The 19,672-nt window shown below is 35.8% G+C and overlaps 1 protein-coding gene across 2 annotated transcripts in view; it reads right to left on the minus strand.

The window, feature by feature from the left end:
- The window catches only part of ITGAV (integrin subunit alpha V), a 104,832-nt gene that overhangs the window by 23,112 nt on the left and 62,048 nt on the right, over positions 1 to 19,672 (minus strand). For both annotated transcript variants that reach the window (XM_055571988.1, XM_055571987.1), the window contains exons 8-18: positions 19,009 to 19,053; positions 18,230 to 18,273; positions 18,085 to 18,141; positions 15,238 to 15,290; positions 14,629 to 14,831; positions 10,954 to 11,145; positions 8,328 to 8,373; positions 6,838 to 6,945; positions 5,160 to 5,218; positions 3,497 to 3,651; positions 223 to 360 (exon numbers count right to left, since the gene is read on the minus strand). In XM_055571988.1, the coding sequence (XP_055427963.1) occupies positions 223 to 360; positions 3,497 to 3,651; positions 5,160 to 5,218; positions 6,838 to 6,945; positions 8,328 to 8,373; positions 10,954 to 11,145; positions 14,629 to 14,831; positions 15,238 to 15,290; positions 18,085 to 18,141; positions 18,230 to 18,273; positions 19,009 to 19,053 (1,100 nt within the window). The remainder of the gene's footprint in view (positions 1 to 222; positions 361 to 3,496; positions 3,652 to 5,159; positions 5,219 to 6,837; positions 6,946 to 8,327; positions 8,374 to 10,953; positions 11,146 to 14,628; positions 14,832 to 15,237; positions 15,291 to 18,084; positions 18,142 to 18,229; positions 18,274 to 19,008; positions 19,054 to 19,672) is intronic.

Consider the following 19,672-nt stretch of genomic DNA (forward strand, 5'->3'; position numbering starts at 1 on the left):
TCCTCCCCTCTGACTTCTCTGACTAAAAATGCAACATTATAGAAGCAATCCTTGTATAGCTGAGTCCCTTTGCTGTGCACCTGAAACCACCTCAATATTGTTAATCTGCTATACTCCAATGCAAAAAGATTAAAAATATAAAATAAAAGCCATTCTTCATGCTATTTAAAAAGTGAATTATAAGATTTTTTAAAAAGATAAAAGAATAAAAAAGTACAGTACCTGTCGACTAACATTGGCAGGAGTAAACTGGTTAAGAATAGGTTGCAACCCTGTTGCATCAGCAGCTGTTCGATAATCCAACCAATACTCCATAAAAATAGTAATTGGAGTGAGTTTGTCTCTAAATTCAGATTCATCCTAAAAATGGAAAAGCTTTGAATTAATTACAACATCAACCTAAGTAAGACATCAAGCTATCTGTAGAAATCCGTAAGCGCACAATACAAAGCCAGCTGTACTCAGCCCTGATCCAATTCTACCACAACTCTCCGTAAAACTACACTTATATAAGAATAGGATATCCATAAAGAAGACTATCATTATCCATTGAGAATCCTTAACCAACTTTGTTTTGCAATGTAATATTTGATTCACACAAAAATATATGAGACCTGTTAATAAAATGAGCACTCCAACACATACCCAATATAAATAGTAACTAGGACATTACCTATATTGCTTAAGCTACTACATGCTCTTTTCATCCCTTTGTCTTCCTTCCAGAGGTAATCATTCCATTAGCTTGCTCACAGTAGTTTTACTCTAGTGTATATGTCTCTAAAACAGCATGTTCTTCACATTGCTTTTCCTGTTTATTTTAAAATGAGATCATAAGTATTCTTCTGTTATTTGCTTCAGCACTTTTTTAGAAGATTCATTCTCACTATTGCATGTAGCAAGGTTAATTTTTATTGCTGAGTAACTGGAGTGGATAGCCTTTCCCTTCTCAAGGGGATCTTCCCAACCCAGGGATCAAACCCAGATCTCCCACATTGCAGGAGAATTCTTTACCAGCTGAGCCACAAGGGAAGCCCAAGAATACTGGAGTGGGGTAGCCCATCCCTTCCTCAAGGGATCTTCCTGACCCAGGAATTGAACCAGGGTCTCCTGCGTTGCAGGCAGATTCTTTACCAACTGGGCTATCAGGGAAGCCCATGTTGAGTAATACTTATAATAAATCCACAGTTCATCAATTATTTTTTGGATTTCTTTGGGTTTTTGGTTTATTTTTGCTATTACCAAAAAAAAAAAAAAGTATCATTCTACACAGTGGAAAGGAGATTTGTCGGCTAAGATAATACCATATTATCTTCCAAAATCTTCACAGCATTTACACTGCCATCAGCAACACCTAAGAATTCTCATTAATTCACAGCTGGACCAAGCAATAGGTACTGGTAGACTTTGCGTATAAAATGGTATTTCTTCATAGTTGAAGCTTGAGGTATTTGTCTTGTTTGCAAATATCATGAACAGTTATTTAATCAAAAACCTTTCTCGCACTTCAAGTAAGATGGCCATGTTTTCAGTCTATTCATGTGTGAAGTTACACTTCTATACTTTTAATGTTAACCCACTCTGGGATACATGCAAGTTGGTCTGTTTTTTAATTTTCTTTATAAACAGCTTGGATTGAGTTCGCTTATATTTGGTTAGTAATTCTTTATCTATGTCTTTGTGTAAGACTCATGAATTCTTGTTTATACTATCCTTGGCCAGTCTAGGTATCAATTACACTAGCTTCAGAAAATAAACTGGAAATACATCTTGTTTTTCTATTCTTTCTAAGAGCTTAATATTGGAATATCTCATTCCTGACAGCTTAGACACTATTGCCTATAAAATTATTTTAGGTCTTGTGATCTGTTTGTGTAAAGACTTTTTAAACTGCCAGTTCAATTTTCAGAATGGTTTATATGGTTAAGTGGATTGTTTGGGTTTTCTACGTCTTCAAGTAACAGTTGTGTCATGTTTTTCTAAGAATGTTTTTGTTTTCTTGGTACAAGGTTGTTCATAACATTCTATTATTTTAATTCCTCCATTATCTATGTGCCTGCGAGTGAAGTTGCTTCAGTCATGTCCGACTCTTTGCTACCCCATAGACTGTACCCCTCCAGACTCCTCTGTCCATGGGATTTCCCAGGCAAGAATACCGGAGTGGGTAGCCATTCTCTTCTCCTGGGCATCTTCCCAACCCAGGGATTGAACCTGGGGTCTCCCGCACTCTAGGCAGATTTTTTACTGCTGAGTCACCAGGAATGTCCTTTTTTAATTTTTAATTTTGTGGAGGTTTTTTGGGGTTTTTTCCCCCTTCCATTTTTTCCCTCAAGCTTTCATTTAAACAGTATTTAAGGCTATATACATTTACCTTTATATTATGCTTTTTGGATATCCTACATATTTTGATATTTCCATTATAATTCACTTCTAAGTAAATTTCTAGTATGATCTTTTTTTTAATCCATAAGTTTCTTAAAATCACAATTCCTAATTCTCAATTTAAATTTGTTACTGATTTCTAAAAATTGCACTATAATCAAATAGCATATATTCTATGATTTCAATTTTCTTAAATTTGTTCAGACTTCCTATATATATATTGGGAACTTTTATATTCTCTAAATGTTGGATACCAAGTTCTATATAGAGTTTATTGATTATGTTGAGTCTTCTATATCTTTACTGATATCTTTGTCTTTTAAATCAAAGTTCACCCTTTATTTCTTTCAATACTTTATATACATATATACTTTGTAACTGATAATTCTAAATCTCAAGTCTTTCCATGGGTTGGCAAAGAGTCGGAGACAACTGAGCGACTTTCACTTCACTTTTCCAGGGCTAAGATTTGTTTGCTGTGTCTTCTAACGGCTTACTCTCTGTTTCTTTAGTACTTTAGAAATGAATTCCTATTTGATTTGAACTTAACCTGTGGGACCTGTAGTAGATTGTTCCAGTGAAAACTGGCATTTACTCTTGCAAGAGTCAGGAGCATCTTTGTTTTGGGGACACTTTAGCCCTGTGGAAAAATCTAGACCTAATACAGAAGTTCAGGTCAGACCCCTAGCTTGCAGCAGGCCCCAGGTGAGTCTGAACCCCCATAATGGTGTTGGCAAGTACTGCTCCCCCTCTGCCCAGGTTCCATCCCTCCCTCCCTAGCTACCCTGACTCACACACTTGCTTACAACTCACAAGTCAGGTTTAGCCAATGGATTTTTTTAATTGATTAATTGGGGAGGGGTGGATTTCTTTTATGGTCTTGAGAGTCCAATAATACATTTGTCATAATTTAATAAGGCCACGTGTGATATCCAGTCTGACAAGAGTAGATGTCCGTTACTCAAGTCTGACTCTTTAAAAAGCCCAGTTTCCTCAACTGCATTTTTCTGTTTTCTTGTTTATTCACCACCAAAAAAACTTTTACAGAAAGGAAAAATCATTCAGATGAAACAATAATACATAGAAAGATAAGAAACATAAAAGTATGTCTTACCCGCAGATATGCGATCAGCTCCTCACACTGCATCTGTCCCCCCCTTGAGATGGTCATGTTCTTGGAGTGACCCGGGGACCTGTTATGGAGAAAGAGTGCTCGTCGAATTGCTCCTTTCTGCTTGAGTTTATCCAAAAGAAGCTCCACCTGGAAGTCTATACAAACCAAAGGATTTATAACCAACATAATCTTTATGGACACCTACCTGTCCTAAATATCTCAAGTTTTCATGTAAAGAGAGATACACAGACATTTCTAAAGAAGTAACTTGCTTCTAATTCATTCTTAAAAAGTCTATCTGGTATAGTGAGACCACAACATATTAATTCTGAATAAATATTTAATAATTAATTAATCCAACCATTCCCAACTTAATGTCATCTAATAATTCAGACACTAGATATTGATAAAACAACTAGCAGATAGAAGGGAATTTTTTTTCTTTTCACTTAAGCTGAAAGGAGGAAGTTCAGAAATGAGATATGTGAATAATTAAGACTCCCACCACTAACGCAGGTAGCAGCACTCCTGCTGATTGTGAGTAAGAAACGTTTACTAATCTGCACCCATACATTCACTACCGCGATGAATGAGCAGTTTGTATCAATTGCAACTCCTACTTCTAGTGAAGCTACCATATCAAACTATCAGGTAAATATATCTCTCGTGAAGCAAATGACCAAACAAAGCTGACTAGGTCAGGAATCATCTTAAAAAGAATGTGCAGCCAGGAATCAAGCATAGTTGCTAGATTACCAGCTTTAAAGATTCAGTTCTTCTTAAATAGTTTCTTCAAAGGAGATAAGAATGCAGATCTTTAAAACCACAAGTCTCCTTTCAAGTTCCTCTAAATGCTCAACTTCATAACAAATCTGAGTGAAAACCCAGGATTATTTTGCTTCCAGTTCTGTTCCATCCACTCTTTGAGAGACAGCAAGCGCCTGCCTCTAGCCTCTTGAAACTGCCATTTCCTCTGCAAAATACGTGTCCAGGTATCCCTTAGCTCCTTCATTTCCTTCAGGTCTTGACTGAAAAATTACCTTCCTTGCTACCCTATGTGAACTTCAGACACAAACACACCTCCCAGCAGACTCAGTCCTCTGTTAAGAGCTTCACTGTTATTTCTTAGCATTTACACTGACAAATCTCCACAACAGTTACTGAAGTCTCCTACCCTGCTTTCAGAATCACATTAACAATTTTTTGGAAAAAAAGAGTGAAGTTAGTATTTTCTGTGTGGGTTAAACTTAGTGGTCAAAACTTTTTCTCCTTCCCTCTCTTTCTAAATCACCTCTACTCCTGAAATTACCAGGGTTTCTCCGACACATAAAATATAAACTTCTCAGTAGGTAACTGACTTTATAAGCAATGATATTCATTTTTCCTGAAGTTCATTTGTCTCACATTCGTAACTTTAACTTTCTCAAGACCGTATTTATCACTAATTTTTCAGAATGCCAATAAATAAACGTATTATCTCTGAACTGGCTTAAGAGTTGCCAAACAAAATAATTATGTTGTAATTTTAAATGTCTTTAACATAAACATTCAAATAAAAAAAAACAATAACAATTATCTGAATGGTTATTCAGATATCCTAGAACGTTTTCTAAGTGCTGCATATGCAGCACCATTATATATAATTTTTCCATAGAACACTTACCAAGCTTCGTAGGAAGTGCTCCTTTGCCATCTGCCTTTAAGCAGAACCTGACATTAAAACTGTAAAAAAATAAAAAATATATACAAATCCCATAATCCAGTTTAAACATTTTTTATTATCACCCAAATCTCGCATTTCTTCTTTTTTAAATCTCACATTTCTAATACTTAGTTTACACTGTGAAGCCTTGTATCTTTCTTTACATCTTAATATTATTTTTATGTATTAAACTATACAGAATATTCTAACTCATTCTTCAGTAACTTAGGCACATTTCCTCACGATACTTTAATGAGACAAAAAAGAAAAAAAAAATTCCTAACCTCCTCTCAAGTTTATAGAATTTCTCTGACAAATCTAAATGAGGAAAATGACAGTCCAGATTTAAAATAAATATCTCACTTATTTAAAAGCCCCGCAAAGCTCCTTTAATTAATGAGCTCCTCTAGAACAGCATTTTTCACAGCTTATTACTAGGTCATGACATCAGTTTACTGGTCTGTGGGAAGCATCTTAAAAAAACGAATATATGTGTAAAATTGACGTTAAGTATCAAGGGTAAGATTTCATGAAAATTAAGTTTTAAAAACGTATGTTTACTGTATTATGATGTAAAATGGATTTCATCCTATAATCAAAAACACGTGAAAGCTACTGCTCTAGTTAATGTATTCAAAGCCTTCATTCACACTGTTACCAGAATAAGCAAAAACCTTGAAAATGTCACTGCCAATCAATGAAAATGAAGACCAAATACTATTGAACTTTTAATGCACTCTGATGAAAGAAATAAAATTTTTATTGTATACATGTTTGTTTAATATATATATTATAAACAAAATTTTGAAAAATGATTTTAATAACAACAATAAATACTTCAAAAACAAAATCAGGAAAAGTATCTTTCCATTAGATCATTTGAAGTAAAATTTTCCCAGCTTCCAATCATTCAACCCTTCATATATAAGTTCTCTTTGATTTTTCTGTGTAAGTAAGAAACACGAACATTGTTTCCCAAAGTTGGGTACTTAAGTCAGTTTATATCGATCAGGACTTTTCATTATTAATTTTATATTTATGTTGACATGCATGAGAAAGACTGGTTTCTCCATTTTATTTTAATATGTTTTAAAGTAAAACATGAGTCAGTTTAAAGGAAAAAAATCTTAAAAAATTTATAAATACAAATAGAATAAAAAATATTAAAAAAAAATCACATGATATAGTGAAAAGTAATAAAAAATGTAAACTTGAGAAATAGAGAATTTCAGACATTAAGTTTACAGAAAAAGTTACATTTTTCTTCAGAAATTAGTGAAAGAACAAACAGAAGACCAATACCTTCAAGCAAAATAATTCTTTTCATACAATGAGTCACAGATACTAAATCTGAAAAACATCATTAGTTTTTAAAAATCAAAATCAAAATGTTCACTGGGTTTTTTATTTTTGATATATTCATTTTTCAAAAATTAGTTTTATACTAGTTTATAGAATATTTCTAGAGGCTTATATGTACCCTCTTTGGAACAATATTTGTAAATTCAATCTATGACAAGAAAATAGAGTATATCCATAGAAACTGTTTTAGTAATATTTCAGCCCACTCCCCCATTTTCAATTAATTTTATAATGATTGAACCAATAATTATAACTATTATTAAACAAAAACCCTTACCAGGAAACTTTGAGATCTGTCCCAGGCAGAGGGCAGGTTTTATTCTCTTGATTTAAAATGCTAGGGTACACTTCAAGGCCAGCATTCACAGTGATAACTGGTCTGGCCCTGGTTTTAAAAAACAGAAAAAAGTTATTCAAAATGACACACTGATCTAAGTGCTTCAGGTTCACACTCATGGTGCGTGCAGCGCAATGCTCACTCAAGCCGTGTCTGTAAAGGCACAGAGAACAGAAACAATCCAAACGTAGAAAGACCAAACAGCCCAGTCTGCCCCGGACTGTCTTGATTTTATCAGTGAAAGTTCCATGACCCCCTCAATTCCAGGCAAAGCAGGACCACTGGGCACAACCTATCTGAACACAGCCCATTAAAGCAGGATGATTAAACAAGTTGGGGGACAGCTACCTAATGCAGCTGCAATACAAGAGGGAGATGAGTGCTGTAAAGCCATCTGCACTAATATGGGATGATATTAGCCAGGAGAGAACTTTAGTATGACAGGAAAAAAAAAACCACCATGTAAAAAGGATGCATGCACACATTCACACACAATTTTGTAATGCACAGAATGTTTCTAGTAGGATATACTAATGAACTAGTAACTGGTGTGAGAGGAAGTATGTATTTTTTATTGTATGCCCTTTTTATATTGCTTGACATTTTACCACATGCCTGTATTACTGCTATTACTATTAATAGCAATTTTTAAAACTAAACAATAAATTAAAATAAATATAGTTTCCCAAAGTTCAGATGTACATGCTTATGCTCTGTAAAAAAAATATAGCAGGCTCAGGGCAGTGTGCTTGTTCCAATCACGACAAATCCTAGAACCTGTATGGTCGCAAGCTGCTCTGAGAGGCACAATCAGGTTGACCTACACTACACAAGAGTGTTACTTTTCCTGCCAGATATAAGCACAGTCCCTAGAAGTGTAAACATCTTAATCTACTTGAGAAGCCAGATGATACCGTAAGGCACGAGGAACTGATGAAACACAGAGAATTACTGGAAATATGGATGAAGCTGGGAACTAGAGATATGTAGATTTACACATATTACTCTGATAAAAATATTTATTTTGGGAGTCATTACATCCTTCCCCGGTGGTCTCAGAATACTGTGGCACAAACACCAAGTTAATTTCTTGTCTCTTAGAGGAAAATGTAACTTTTATACTTTTAAATGTAACTCGTATACTTTTAAATTCATAAAATCTAAAACACAGGAGAATATCTTTGAACAAATTTAAAGAACAAAGATGGAAAATTCTTAATGCTTTTCTAATAAAAAATAATCTACTGCTTTCTCTATTCTGGGGATCTCCTTGTATCACTTCTCCTTGCCTGAAGTGAATCTTGAATAGAAAGAACAAATTTTATCATTACTTCAAGAAAATTAAAATGAAATTTAAGCACTGGTACTTAACTATAAAACTTCCATATAATTCATAACACTCCTGTATTATCAGATATGGAAAGTCTTACCTGTATAATACAGCTCTATCAACACCAAAAGCTCCTACAATTAAGTCTTAAAAGAGAATAGAAAAAATATGTTAATAATAATAGTTTTTTAAAATTCACATACCATTCTATAAAGCTCTCCATGTACATAATAAAGATTAGATTTAGACATAGACTCAAAGTTCTTCATCAGTGATTTTAAGACAACATCTAAAAGGCTAAAATTTATATGAAAACTTTATACTATTATCAATGACAAACACTTTCACAACACTAATTTTTTCATCCATCCAGGTAGATAAGAATCTTCTGAATAGATACTGAGTAAAAATCAGCACTAATGAAGAAGGATATACCACCCAAACACACATTCCCAAAGGTAAAAGCTTTATAGATGCCTGTGGATTTTTTTAATTTAGTTTTTTAAAATTTATTTCTTTTTAATTGAAGGATAACTATAATATTGTGTTGGTTTCTGCCATATATCAACATGCATCAGCCATAGGGATACATTTGCCTGTGGACTTAAATTTCTCTTTTTCTGAAACAAAAAAATTTTTGAATGTTGTGTTTTGAAACAAAAAAAAATTTTTTTCTGTTTTTGAAACAAAATATAACCAAAATACAAACACAGTTGATTCTTGAACAACATGGGTTTGAACTGTGAAAATCTACTTATACGTGGATTTTTTTTTTTTTTTTTTTTTTCCACAGAAAGTACTACACCACTACACAACCCAAGGTTGATTCACAACCAGAACTGTTGATACAGAGGTCAAGTGTAGTCAGTTACAGATGAACTTTTGAGTGTGCAGAGGGTCAGCACCCTTAACACACTGTCCAAGGATCAACTGTACCTAGAATCCTTAGAATGACAGCAGATAGCATCCAAATCAACAAGAAATGCGTTAATCTTCACATGTATCTTCACACGTAGCTAGTACCACTGGTTCACAATCAGGAAAAATGAATCAGAACTGTATCTCACAGTATATGCATGCATGTGCGCTAAGTCACTTCAGTGTGTCTGACTTGGTGATCCCATGGACTGTAGTCCAATAGGCTTACCCAAGCTTAATTTGACAAAGCTCTTTCTAAGCAGAAAAGTACATGAGAAACCATAAAGACAGGTACAATGGATCACAAAAGAATTAGGAACTTTTTTATGCCCCTAAAGAAAACATCACAGGGAACAGAGCTGTCTGTGCTCCGTACCCCCTCAGTGATGACCACCTGCCTTGAACAATGGCAGGGCTTGAACAGCAGCTGAAATACTGAATTAAACTGACTTATAACATAGAATCAAGAGAGGAGTAATTAATATTAGGTTGGTGCAAAAGTAATTAATATTAGGTTGGTGCCATTTGATATTGGAATATATCCTTAAATAAATGGGGTTATGTTATACATCATTTCAATGTGCATTTCTCGCTTTACATTTTTTTGCTAATGACTTAATACTTGCTGTATATTTTATATTTATTTTAGACTATGGAAATGATGTTAGACAAAAAGCAAAATTGAGTGACTTTCTTATTCAAGTTCAAAGTGGGTCACAGACAGCAGCAGAGACAATTCACAACATCAACAAAGCATTTGGCCAAGGAACTGTTGAACATACAGGCCACTGGTAATTCAAGAAGTTTTGCAAATGAGATGAGAGCCTTTAAGATTAGGAGCGTAGTGGCCGGCCATCATAAGTTGAAAACCACTAACTGAAAGGATTATCAAAGTGGATCCTCTTACAACTACACAAGAAGTTGAAGAACTCAACGCTGACCATTCTATACTTGTCTGGCATTTGAAGCAAATTGGCAAGGTGAAAAAGCTAAAGTACATGCCTTGTGAACTGACCGAAAATCAAAATAATAGTCCTTTTGAAGTGTCATCTTCTCTTATTCTATGCAACAACAATGAACCATTTCTCAATCATATTGTTACCTGTGATGAAAAGTGGATTTTATACAAAACTGGTGACAATCAGCTCAGTGGTTAGACTGAGAAGAAACTCCAAATCACTTTCCAAAGCCAAATTTGCACCAAAAAAGGTCATGGTCACTATTTGGTGGTCTGCTGCTGGTCTGATCCACTACAGCTTTCTCAATCCCAGTGAAAGCATTACATCTGAGAAGTATGCTCAGAAAATTGATGAGATGTATGGAGAACTACATCACTTGCAGCAGGCATTGCTCAACAGAAAGGGCCCAATTCTTCTTCACAACAACCCCTGACTGTATGTTGCACAATCAATGCTTCTAAACTTGAACAAATTGGGCTACAAGTTTTCCCTCATCCTCCATATTCACCTGACCTCTCACAACTGACTACCACTTCTTCAAGCATCTTGACCACTTAATGCAGCGAAAATGCTTCCACAACCAGCAGGAAACAGAAAATGCTTTCCGAGAGGTTCGTCAAATCCTGAAGCACAGATTTTTACACTACAGGATTAAACAAACTTATTTCTCACTGGCAAAAATGTGTTTATTGTAATGGTTCCTATTTTGATTAACAAAGATGTGTTTGAACCTAGTTATAGTGATTTAAAGTCCATGGTCTGAAACTCCAATTACATTTGCACCAACCTACTACTACTGGCTGTTAGGACTGAAAAATCTAAGATGCACTATTTATTTCTAGGAAGCACCTGGATATCCGTTCTTGTCTATATCCGTGGCTCCTTTCATGGAATAGCCGAAGCTTGGTGGCATGCTCCGAGCTGCCCACTTCCCTTCAAGGATCTGCGACGGTACTGCATTCAAGCCTGTGGGTCTTCCATTGAAAATATAAACAATTCCTTTTTTATCTTCACCCCCATATGGAGCAGCAATTGCAATATCTGAGGGGGAAAAGGAAGAGGGGGAGAGTAAGGAGGGGGGAAAGGGGTGGGGGGAAGGTAAAGAAGAAATGAGAGTGGGAGGGAGGAGGGAATAGATGGAGAAAATAAGTCATAGTACTCATCATTATTTCTGTGGAGAAGATCCTAACATCTTTAGAATCCATGTATTGATACCATGATAAATATCAAACTTCAGTAGGGTACTCTTAACTCAAAAGCAAAAACCAAACTCAAGGAGATTCAAGCAAATAGTATGGAAATGACATTAACTTGGAGCCATATATTCTGGGTCTGATCTTGGACAAATCACTTAACCTTTCTTGATCTCAAATGACTCATCCTTAAAACAGAGAGGAGGGGACATGTCCAAATATTCATCTAAGGTTCATTCTAGCTCTCAAAATTCTTGTTAATTTAATTGGGCATGGTTTGGGGGTTGTTTTTTGTTTTGTTTTTTGAGAAGTCAATCTGGTTCAGAGACATGAACGCTATGATTTCATCTCTATCTTAATCAATTTATACTGAAATTTTTTTAAAAGTTTGAAATTCTTAAGAAAAAAAAAAAACAACCAAATGGTCACTATAACCTTTATTAACTCCAGAATATATTATGAATACTATGTCCACTTCCCTCTACCTTTGCTGGCCCCACGCTGGACAAGCCATTCTCATCCTTTGCCTGGACCCCTAAGTGCTTCCACACTTCTACTCTTGTCCCTATAATCCCTTCTCCTCAAGACTGCCATATGTTAATATCATGTCACTTTCCTTCTTAAAAATCCTTCAATTATTTCCCAAAGCATTCAAATCCACCTAGTTTGTCCATTCATCACCCCACCTCTAACCCAACCCCAGATCTTCCTACCAATCCTGGCATTTAAACTCACCAGGTTAGCCCCCATCTCTGGATTTATACTTGCTGTGCCCTCTGCTTTATAGGCTCTTGCTCCAGAGCTTTTCAAGCTTTGCTCCTACTGTTTGTCCAAACTGTCAGAGCGTTCTTCCCTGGCCCTTCTGTGGGTAACAGCTTCTCCTTCCTCTGTCTAGGCACTCTCTATCACATCACCTTGCCTTTTGTTTGTCTAAACTTTACCACTACCTGAATTTCCCCTTTATGTGTTTATTCTATTGGTCCTCTGCAAAACATAAATTTCCTAAGAACAAAGATGTGTTCATCTTGCTTATAACAGCCCTTAAATACCAGACATTTCAAACTGCCTCAGTTTTCTTAATAGACCTAAAGTGGTTTCACCCCCCTCAACGTAACCTCCCAAGACATCAAAGACACCTCGTCACTCATTTTTTAAGACAGTTATACCCAGGAATATGTCAAACACTGTGATGACTACTTTCTAGAGTTAACTTGTTCACGTTAAACTTGCTCCTATTGATGCTAAATTCCTTAAGGACATGGATGGGCTCTAATTCATCCTCTCATTTTTAGCACTTACAACAGTGCTTAGCCTGACATAAGCACCAACTAAGAATCTGTTATCCTTGAATAAAAAGTAGTATTTAAATTATGTAAAAGTTCGTCTTAATCCTTCCTTAAGTTTTAAAAAATAAATATAAATTCTAAATTGATATATGCACTAAGAAAGTTTTTATTAAAATACAATTTCCCAACAGAAGATGGCTCTACTACTGAGAGACGGTTGTAAAAAACTTCTCCTTACCTTTCCTAAACCTTTGCTATTTTGTATATTCTAATCATATCTTCTCTTGGCTGGTATCTGTCTAGCCTGGAGAGCCCTCCTTTTTCATGTAATCAGTCTACTCCTTTGATCATTTTAGTTTCTTTTTCTGTGCTTTTTCCCCCTCTGCCTTTCTGGAGAAGTATTGACAAAAACTCCACGTAATTGTGGAACATAATTTTATTATTGTTTTCAGTATCCCTCTTGATCATACCTAGGGTTTTCCCAGTGGGTGTTAAGTGGAAAGAGAGGAAAATAGGGGCAAAGACAAAAAAAGAGTCAATGTCATCAGGTCTGAATAAGGAAAAGATCCAGGTTATAACTAATACACACACACATACAGACTATATGGGACAATAAGACCTCAGGAGACACTTTGGGGGCAAAAAAAAAATCCTCAATGGCATCTAGCTCTAAAAGTAAAATCTCTTTGTAAAACTGTTATAAATCTTTCATATTTTTTAGCTATCACCGCTTATAATTTTTGTGTTCACAGTACATTTTAATAGGAATAGGGAAAGCAAGATGAGACGCTATCTGGATTACGATATTAAAGAAACGTTCTTTAAAGTGGCTGGAATATTCTCAAAACAGGGTGAAGGCAAACATGTCCAGGTTTTCCCAAAATGCCTGGAGACAGGCCCATCCTCAGCAAAGAACCTGTTAAATTTACTCAAGGTAGAACTTCGAATCTGGCCCTGTTTTCTAGGTAGTTTTTGTTATCAAAAGGTAATGATTTGATCTGTTCTATAGTATTCTTCTCAAGTTCTATATTGAGTTTTATACTAGAATTCCATTTATGTTCTCCTGGTGGTAAAAAATAACCTTTAAGACTATTTTAGGAAGCAAAATGTCCCCTTGAGTAGTTTTTCCACTAACAATGAAAACTTCTAGGGTGAGAGATGACACTTTCAGCACGTGACATAACACTACCCATGTGGCAGGAATGGAGTCTTGAAGCCAAACAAACATTTTCCTTTTCTACTACTAATAGGGAGATTTGAGAGTCATCTGTCTTTTTTGAGGTTTTCATCTTACTTTACAACTTTCTTGTCATTTTCGGGGGGATATCCCTATATACTGCTGATTATACAAACAAACCCATAGTTCAACTCTCCATTTTGTGACCTCTAGGAAGATTATTAGTATCATTCCTTTTTGAAAAAATCTTGGTAATTTGTAATCTACATTTCACTCTATAGTAGAAGCCAACTTTGATTTTTAAAGCTATCTATAGCTAGTAATTAAATTATTAAGTGGGACTGTTATAAAAGTGAATGTATACCTTTTTTATCTGTCCCTGTGAAGGGAGATACAACCTCCCTCAGAATATTCTGGATAGCCACAACAAAATTATGGCTTTAAAAATATTAGTATCAAATCATACTTTTGAAGGAGGCATTAGGGTCAGCATTGCCTTGACAATAGGCCTAGGAGCATTTTTTACACTTGTATCTGAATGGACAGCAGAGGGCACTGCTGCTAAGCAGGACATAGACAAAAAATCACCAGCTCACACTGGGCTCCCTGGAATGCAAGTGCCTTTCAAAAATTAACCACTCTGATGCTCTAATTTGAGCTGCATGTATAATAACTCATGAGAGTCAGTTTTTGAAAATTCCCCTCTGATTTTTAAGGGAAATGAACAACCTGTCATTGAACCTAGTGTGTCACCAAATCCTTCCTTCCAGGAAGGAGGTTTGCTGGTATGAGCTTCTATAAATAGGGTAGAGGACTTTTTCAAGTGGCCACAGAAAATCAGGGACCTTCAGCTCCTCACACTCCTTACCATTGAAGCCATCCTGGTCTAGATCTCCCAAAGGTGCTATGGCACTGCCGAACCTTGCAAAGACCTCAAAACCATTCAGCTTGATCGTCTGGAAGTCCCCCGAAGCTTTCTGCAGAGACACCGAGACCTGCCCCACCTCCTGGAGTTTGCCATCAGAACCGCGATCCATGAAGAGAGGTGCGCCGATAAACACATCTGCATAACTAAAAGAAAAGAATCGTTTTCATGAAGAGCAAGATCAAATTCCATGTGACTATTAATAATCATTTTCTTTCTTAGTTGAAACTCAAGTTTTCCTCTTTCTAACTCTCTTAAGGCCACATTTGAAATGACCATTTCTAATTCAAACCTTCCTTCAGTTCTTTTAAGAAACTATGAGTAATTCATAAGATTATTTTATTCCTTCATACTATAAAAGCTATTGAAAGGAATTATTAACAACATAAAGGTTTTCTAGTATTCATGATTATGGCTGCATCAAATTGGTTCCTTAAATAGGAAGATTAGTGGGAAGGAGACAGAGAAACAGAAGGAAAAATGTTTAGTTTTAGTAAAGCATTCATAAACACAAGAGGAAAACTGTTTCTGGAAACATTTTTTAAAACTTACTCATCCCCATTAATGTCAGTTGCAGCGACAGAAAATCCAAAATATGCAGCCATCTGGATAATGAGATGAAAATGAAATGTTTACAATTTCATCCAACTAATTTAGAAAATTAATATTTGTTGTGTATTTACCAAATAGAAAGGATTACTTTTTTCTCTGTATATAGTGCTTCAATCTAAGTTTCTTCTTTTGTTTATTCTACCAAAACAATGACCGTCAGTTAATGAGGCTTGTATACTTTCCTAGATTTACTGGCAAGACAGCAATGTGTCTTGCAAGACATTCCAGTGTCTTCAACACATGCCATTCACAAGTCCAAGTACAATCAAGGCTCCTCCTGAGGCCTCACCTCCTATCTCCTGTCCTCTCTATTTACCCAAAACACCAGACACACTACCAGAAAGACAGACAAGACATTTCAACTGAACACAAGAAGTTATAAATGATGCCAGCACAGTAAAAATAATAAATACTAATTTGAATAGGTCATAAATAGTTCTCAGAGAAGGCAATGGCAACCCACTCCAGTACTTTTGCCTAGAAAATCCTATGGACGGAGGAGCCTGGTAGGCTGCAGTTCATGGAGTCGCTAGAGTCGGACACGACTGAGCGACTTCACTTTCACTTTTCACTTTCATGCGTTGGAGAAGAAAATGGCAACCCACTCCAGTATTCTTGCCTGGAGAATCCCAGGGACAGAGGAGCCTAGTGGGCTGCCATCTATGGGGTCGCACAGAGTCGGACACAACTGAAGTGACTTAGCAGCAGCAGCAGCAAATAGTTCTTCCTATGTGAAACCACTACAACTCGAAAGAAATTACTGTTTGGAAAGATACAGAATGGAGTTTCTTTTTGTTTCACATCTCAATCAATTATGTGCCAGTGGTTTTGCTTTTAAATTGCATGTAGTACAAATGTGCTTGGGTTTATCATGGGCTTGTTTTGCAGAGAAGGAATGTCCTCTCCTCACCACAGGAGACTGCTGGCCATCACAGACAGAGCAGTCTGGCTGGAAATACATGTGAAAAAAAAAAGTTCTAAACAGATTCCAACATACAAAACAAAACTAGGAGTGATGACAGACTAAAGATGAACTAAAATGAAAGATGAGTCAACAAACCAAAAAAAGTGGTTAGTAAATCTTCCAAAATTCGATTAGCTGAGCTATCAGGAGGGAATAATATGGGAGATTCCCAGGTTAATCTATTTTGAATTTATACCGTGTAACTGAGAAAATGAAAGACAAGGTCCGTGTTGAATCACAAGGTCAGAACATGTGTAATAAAGTGCGCTGTATTAGGGGTACCATGATAAAGTGATGGCTGGAATTTAACAGAATACTACTCTTGGATTGTGGTCTCTCAGGTTACTGGGCCTGAAACTGCAAAGAAAGGATGTCACTGACTGAGAAAAGTCTTGTCCTGTGTTATTATCATTGAAGTTTTTTCCCTTGGATTTTCACCACATCCCCATAAGGAAGCTACCAGGATCCCTATTTTTATACGTAAGCCATCAGATTGATGATGGTAAACACCATATCCAATGCAGTAAGACTGAGTAGTGAGAACCCAGGTCAGTCCTAAATGCAAACCCTGCTTTCCTCCACAAAAGAGCTGAAGACAAAGAGAAAGCATCAAGGACCAAGTACAAGACTCAGAGACACACAGGGGCACCCGACTGCAGAAGCTGCTTGAGGACAAGAAGCCAGGACAGCACAAAGGGAGAGCCGCCCCTGCCACAGCCGTAACAGCTGACAATTGCACATGTCAACCCTGACGGCCACACAAGCGGGACGCTCCTGGGGACCTCGAGTCTAGTTTCCCAGCCTATCAATCCTCTCGCAAAGCCAAACAGTCTCAACTGAACAAGAAGTGGGCTTAAATCCTAGATGTGCAGACTAGGAGATGCTTTTTTCTACTACTGATTAAGTTTTCCTTTATCGTTACAGGTACACCTCGGAGATGCTGTAAGGTCAGTTTCAGACCAGACCACCGCAACAAATTGAACAGTCCAATAAAGTGAGTCACACAAATTTTTTGGTTTCCCGTACATGTAACATTTAAACTTTATTATAGTCTATAAGTGTGCAATATCATTATATCTAAAAAAACAATGTACATATCTTCATTTTAAAATACTTTATCACTAAAATATACTAACCATCATCTGACAACTCAGGGTTGCCACAAACTTTCAGTTTGTAAAAAAATCAAGCAGAATCTATGAAATGTATCACAGTATACCTATACTAACTTACCATTTCATTCTTTGAGACATACAATAATACAGAATATTGTAAAATGCCTATAATTATGGAGAATGTCTAGTACTTAAAAGTACTAATTAGTAACTGAAGAATGTTGTATTTCATGTAGTATGAATGAAGTTTACTTGTAATATCTATAGTAAACACATCTTGGCCATGCTGTTTTACATCTAATAAAATTAAAAGGTCATTCTTTAGAGAGATCATTCTTTAAAAAAAAAAAAGCATAGATCATTCTTTAAAAGAGAATTTAATGTTATTAGCAAATAAAAAGGAAATTTTTTAGTTTTGTATGTGTTCAATTTGATTTTGTATTTCCTTTTTTAAAAAACTATTGTTAACAATTACAAAAGGCTTTGCTTAAATAAATTACTCTGGTTAAAACAAAGGTGAAATATTTAAAGCTTATTTTATATTTATAATATCCACTATTAAACCAATAGTTTCTATATATTGAATATTAACCATCAGAATATTACCAAGAAAAGTTGTTAAAGATAGTAGGAAGTGTTGGTGTCAAAATGTTAAGTGAAAAAAAACAAAACAAAAAAAACAAACCCCACAACATTTCAAAAGCATACCTGTTCACCAGTAAAATTGTGTAAGGAGGACATGTTTTTCCCATCATAAATATAAACCTGTGCAAGAAAAACAAAAGCATATGAAATAGAGTAAAATACAAAATAACCCAGAGATTTTTTAGAAAACACCTTTTAAGTTTCCTACCATTCCCAAAGTCCTCGCTGCTCTTGGAACTCCTGAAACGAAGTCTGAAAAGAAAAAAAATTACTTCTTTTTAAGACCAATACTGGCAACTCCAATAGTAAGTGGCTATGTCAGACAGCTTTAAGTTTTGTTATTTCAGTAGACAGTAAGTATGAGATCTTAAAAACTTGGGAATCCATAATAAATGACCCAAGCATTGATTTTAACCACAAAATCAAATCTTTACAAAATATGGAAAGATCCTTGAAGACTTCAAATAAATGCATGTGTGCCCTTAAGGTATTTATAATCTTGTAAAAAAGAGCAGAGAAGAGAAGAGGGCTTAAGGATGAAGAAAAGCTGTACATACAGTAATAAGAAATAATCCAGAACCAAGTGAAACAGGGCTGAGGCTGCAATGATACAGAAACGTGATCAAATCAGGCCAAGTCTAGGCTCCCAGGACTGAGCTCTGAAGACGGACAAAGAGAAGATACAGACAGAGCTCAGAAAGTTACAGATGATGTGTCCAAAGAAAGCAGAAACTATTCAACTGTGCCTCGCCAAGAGAACTGAACCCACCACACGTAAGAAGGAAGGAGCTGAAGAAACGGCTGGAAGTGAGAGCAGACAGAGGTCGCTGAGGCACTCAGCTCCCTTGGCTGGCTAAAAGAGGTTTACCCGGGACCAAGCTCAGTTTCAAAACTCTTTTAATTGCTGAAATTTTTCAGTGCCACCTGTTTGAAATGCGTAGTCTAAATTTTTTCAAGAGGATTAAATCTAGTTCAAGCACATCATACCATCTATGCCATCACCGTTGAAATCTCCGACGGCCACGGAATAACCTAAAAAGGAACCAAAGGTAAAACACCATCAGGGAAGAACTGATTATCTTCAGCTTATTTGCAGACTAAGCTTTCCTGGAAAATACCATCAACTAATTCCTTTAATTATGTAATATTTTGTCCTCTAGGAGAAATGGGTTCACACATGTGTATGATAAATGTATCTTGAAGAAAATAATGGCACTAAATACTCAAATAGTATATCTTTGTTAGAAATATAAGACTGTTTTATCAACTTTACAAAGGAGTCAGTTAAAAACAGGGCAAATTTGCAATCTGGCGTAAAGGAGTGACAAACAACAGATTTTCTCAATCAGCAAAACACTATTTCTGTCATGTATACTTGGTTTAATGAAGAAGAGAAACTTAGAACAAAAGTAAATAAATCCTAAACCAAAACTGTAGTGTAATACAGGGAAAAGAAGTTCAAGAATCAGACTGCCTGGGTTGGAATCTGAGAAAAACAAAGTTATAAGTGAAAGACTTTAGGCAAAGACTTCAGGCTTTATTTTGCCTCTCTGTGCCTCAGTGTCTTTATCTATAAAATGGGAGTAATAACAGCACACTATCACAGACTTGTGAGGATTAAACGAGTTATTACCGATAAAGCTCTTAGAAC

This window comes from Bubalus kerabau, chromosome 3 (assembly GCF_029407905.1).
Source record: "Bubalus kerabau isolate K-KA32 ecotype Philippines breed swamp buffalo chromosome 3, PCC_UOA_SB_1v2, whole genome shotgun sequence".
NCBI classification, from domain to species: domain Eukaryota; kingdom Metazoa; phylum Chordata; class Mammalia; order Artiodactyla; family Bovidae; genus Bubalus; species Bubalus kerabau.